At 34.0% G+C, this 3,504-nt stretch overlaps 1 protein-coding gene across 2 annotated transcripts; it reads left to right on the top strand.

Moving 5' to 3' along the window:
• Positions 1–361: 361 nt before the first annotated feature.
• On the top strand, positions 362–3,136 carry LOC105803713 (naringenin,2-oxoglutarate 3-dioxygenase). Of its 2 annotated transcripts, none has more exons than XM_012636093.2 (3): positions 362–907; positions 1,060–1,488; positions 2,676–3,136. In XM_012636093.2, exons 1-3 carry the CDS (start codon positions 548–550, stop codon positions 3,000–3,002), a joined length of 1,116 nt encoding a protein of 371 aa, XP_012491547.1. In that variant the 5' UTR covers positions 362–547; the 3' UTR covers positions 3,003–3,136. The 2 variants fall into 2 exon arrangements, with proteins under 2 accessions (XP_012491547.1, XP_012491548.1); XM_012636094.2 differs by having other exon boundaries at positions 364–907; positions 2,700–3,136.
• The last annotated feature ends 368 nt before the right edge of the window (positions 3,137–3,504 follow it).

Genomic DNA, 3,504 nt, shown 5'->3' with positions numbered 1-3,504 from the left:
GATAAATAAAAGTTTTACTAATATAATCAAATAAAATTAAAATAAACATAACTTATGGTATGATGAATAAAATAATTTTGTTATTTGAATTATAAAATAAAAATAAATTCATTTTAAAGTAAAAACGCTTTCAATATCTTAATTTTCCAAACATTTTCTATTTTTCCTAAATTTTCAAAAAAATATTTTCTATAAATAATTTTCTAAATTTTAACAAAAATAAAAAATAACCTATATTTTGTAATCTCCAAAAATGTTTTGTCTGAAAATATATATTTAAATTACCGAAGAAAATGACAAGTCGGAATTAATATGAAAGTGAAATGAAGAAGAGAATATATATATAGAGAATGTAGTAATTGTAGAAGCCAAAACTACCAAAACTAGTAGCTGTCTGCTTGGGAGGTTACTCACGAGCCTTGTGGGGGGTTAGTTAGCCGACACCCTCCAACTCCTTGTGTATACACCATTTCCACTGTTCTCTGCTAACCTATATTTGTAACCAAACATCCATTTAACGCATACCAAATAATTAAAACCAGCAGTAATGGCTCCTTCAACTCTCACAGAGCTTGCAGGGAAGGAAACCTTACAGGCAAGCTTTGTTCGTGATGAAGATGAGCGTCCTAAGGTTGCTTACAACCAATTCAGCGATGAAATCCCTGTGATCTCTCTTGCCGGCATCAATTATGTAGGTGAAAAGAGGGCGGAGATATGCCAGAAAATCGTCGAGGCTTGTGAAAATTGGGGTATCTTCCAGGTCGTGGATCATGGTGTCGACACTAAACTCATTTCTGAGATGACCCGTCTTGCCAGAGAGTTCTTCGCTTTGCCCGCCGAAGATAAGCTTCGGTTCGATATGTCTGGTGGCAAGAAAGGTGGGTTCATCGTCTCCAGTCACCTCCAGGTAAATATATTCATCACTCAACTCCCTATCTCTTCTCTCTTTTTTGGTTTAACGACTTATTGCTTAAATTTTATAAAATACCACTTTTGGCTGATTTAGTCCTTTATATAGTCAATGGGAGCGTCGAGATTGATCATGTTTGCTAATTACAGGGAGAAACGGTGCAAGATTGGCGGGAGATTGTGACCTACTTCTCGTACCCAATTAAGAGCCGCGACTATTCAAGGTGGCCTGATATGCCAGAGGGGTGGATTGAGGTGACAAAGGAGTACAGTGATAAATTGATGGGCCTAGCTTGCAAGCTTCTTGAAGTGTTATCAGAAGCAATGGGATTGGAGAAAGAAGCATTGAGCAAGGCATGTGTGGAGATGGACCAGAAAGTGGTGGTTAACTTCTACCCTAAGTGCCCACAACCTGATCTCACTCTGGGACTCAAGCGCCACACTGACCCCGGGACTATCACGCTGTTGCTCCAAGATCAAGTTGGTGGGCTTCAAGCCACCAGGGACAATGGCAATACTTGGATCACTGTTCAACCAGTTGAAGGGGCATTTGTGGTCAACCTTGGAGATCATGGCCATGTAAGTCTAACTGCTTGCCTTATTTGCATTGTTGTTGGTACAAAAAGTTTTTATAATAAAAGTAATTTTAAATGGATAAAATGTTTATATTTTAAAATTATAATTTGAGAAATTAAACAAGCAAAGGGTTAAAGAAAAATTGCTTTTTAGATGAAAGGACTTTCTTTTCAGGACACTTGTACTATTTTAAATAGAAACAAACAACCACTCACATCCTATAATTTGAAAAAAAACCATTGATAAATCTAGGGGTGTTAGAAAGTTAAAATCGAATTAATTGATGGAGTCGATTTAAGTTAGGTAATCGGTCGGCGGTTAAATTTAGTTCGGTTAGAGGTCGGTTAATAATTTTTTAGAATTTTAATTATTGGTTAATTCGGTTCAAAATTGGATAATTAACCGAACTTATGTAGTGTTTCAAGACTTAAATTTTCGATTAATTCGATTTGCTTTCAAGACAAATGAACATTATGAATGGATTTTTTTTATATGTTTTATACTTGTTTTAATCAAAAAGCAAAAATATATAAATTTTGATTAGTTCGGTTAATCGATCGAATTAACCGGAATATTTCAGCTCGGTTAACGATTAAAAGACTGTACAGTTCAGTTAATTCGGCTGTTTGAACATCCTTAGATAAAGCCGCTAACCCCATTAAAATTTATTTTCTAAATGAAAATTGTAATTAAAAGGAAAAGCTTAACCTTCAATAATGATTATTCTATTTAAATTTTTTTGTTATCTTCACCCAAAATATTCAATTAAAAATAATAAAATCTAATCAATTAAAATATTAAATTAAATTAAATTATAAATGGTATCATATTTAAATACAATGATATGATAAATATAATATATATGAGTTATTTTTATTAAATATTATAAATTGAGAACTCACATCATTTACACAAAATAAGACTTTAAGCTAAAATGTTATAGTTGTGGGTCTTAATTTCGCCATCAAAAGTTTAGTTTTAGAGAAAAGTATTATCTAATAATGGTACCTATTTAATTATACATAAAATAAACCACTGAATTCATTTCAAAATTCATTTTTTCATGGATGCTACGTTGTTGTTAGTCCGTCATTCCCATCAGAAATAACATCACTAAAACCGCAAAGCATGATTTAGGACTTAAATATAAAACTTACAAAAAGAAATAGCAGCAATGTATAATTTGTTAGTTGGGAATTAATTGTGATGAGCAGTACCTGAGCAATGGGAGGTTCAAGAACGCTGATCACCAAGCAGTGGTGAACTCCGACTGCAGCAGATTGTCAATAGCCACATTCCAAAACCCAGCACCCGATGCAACAGTGTATCCACTGAAGATAAGAGAAGGAGAGAAACCTATACTTGAGGAGCCCATCACATTTGCTGAGATGTACAGGAGGAAGATGAGCAAGGATCTTGAGCTTGCCATGCTAAAGAAACTGGCCAAGGAGCAGCAGATGGAGACGACCAAGAAGCCCGAGCTGGAAACCAAGCCTCTTGAGCAAATCCTTGCATAAATAAACTTCATTTTACTTCTGTATTAGTATTAATTAAATGCATTTGGACTCTTCTTACGGCTACTGCCTACATTTTATGCTTGTTTTCTATGCTCAAACCTACGTACGTAATAAATGAAAAATAAATTTCCCCATTCTCTAGCTATTGTTTAAATTGTGGTTGAGTTTATACTCCTTAGCTGTTGTTCCTGGCTCCATAATATTATCAGACCGTAAGAGACTCTTGGCTATATCCTCCATGGGGTTTCTGCAAAACTAGACTTAACTGTATCCTACATCTATCAGTGCGTCCAAAATTTCAAATTTGAATGATTTCGAGTTAGTCTCTAAGTTTTTTGGAATTAAAAAGAAAAAGGGGTACAAGATTATTTTAATGGCTGTTATTTCTTATGGAATTGACAGATTAGCTAAAAGGAAAGTAGCAGTCGTGAAAAAAAAATGTGATTTTGAAAACTTACATTTGTTTGGCATTATTGTGAAAACATGTTGTAAATGATTAAAA

This window comes from Gossypium raimondii, chromosome 11 (assembly GCF_025698545.1).
Source record: "Gossypium raimondii isolate GPD5lz chromosome 11, ASM2569854v1, whole genome shotgun sequence".
NCBI lineage: Eukaryota > Viridiplantae > Streptophyta > Magnoliopsida > Malvales > Malvaceae > Gossypium > Gossypium raimondii.
Note: the sequence above shows the minus strand (reverse complement) of the source record. Positions and strands in the feature narration are given on the sequence as shown.

Bases quoted from the DNA above. Each gene is read 5' to 3' on its own strand.
- LOC105803713 (XM_012636093.2), top strand. From the start codon at position 548: ATGGCTCCTTCAACTCTCACAGAGCTTGCAGGGAAGGAAACCTTACAG. The intron at 908-1,059 runs GTAAATATATTC...TGCTAATTACAG, and splicing joins TCGTCTCCAGTCACCTCCAG to GGAGAAACGGTGCAAGATTG. The intron at 1,489-2,675 runs GTAAGTCTAACT...ATAATTTGTTAG, and splicing joins ACCTTGGAGATCATGGCCAT to TTGGGAATTAATTGTGATGA.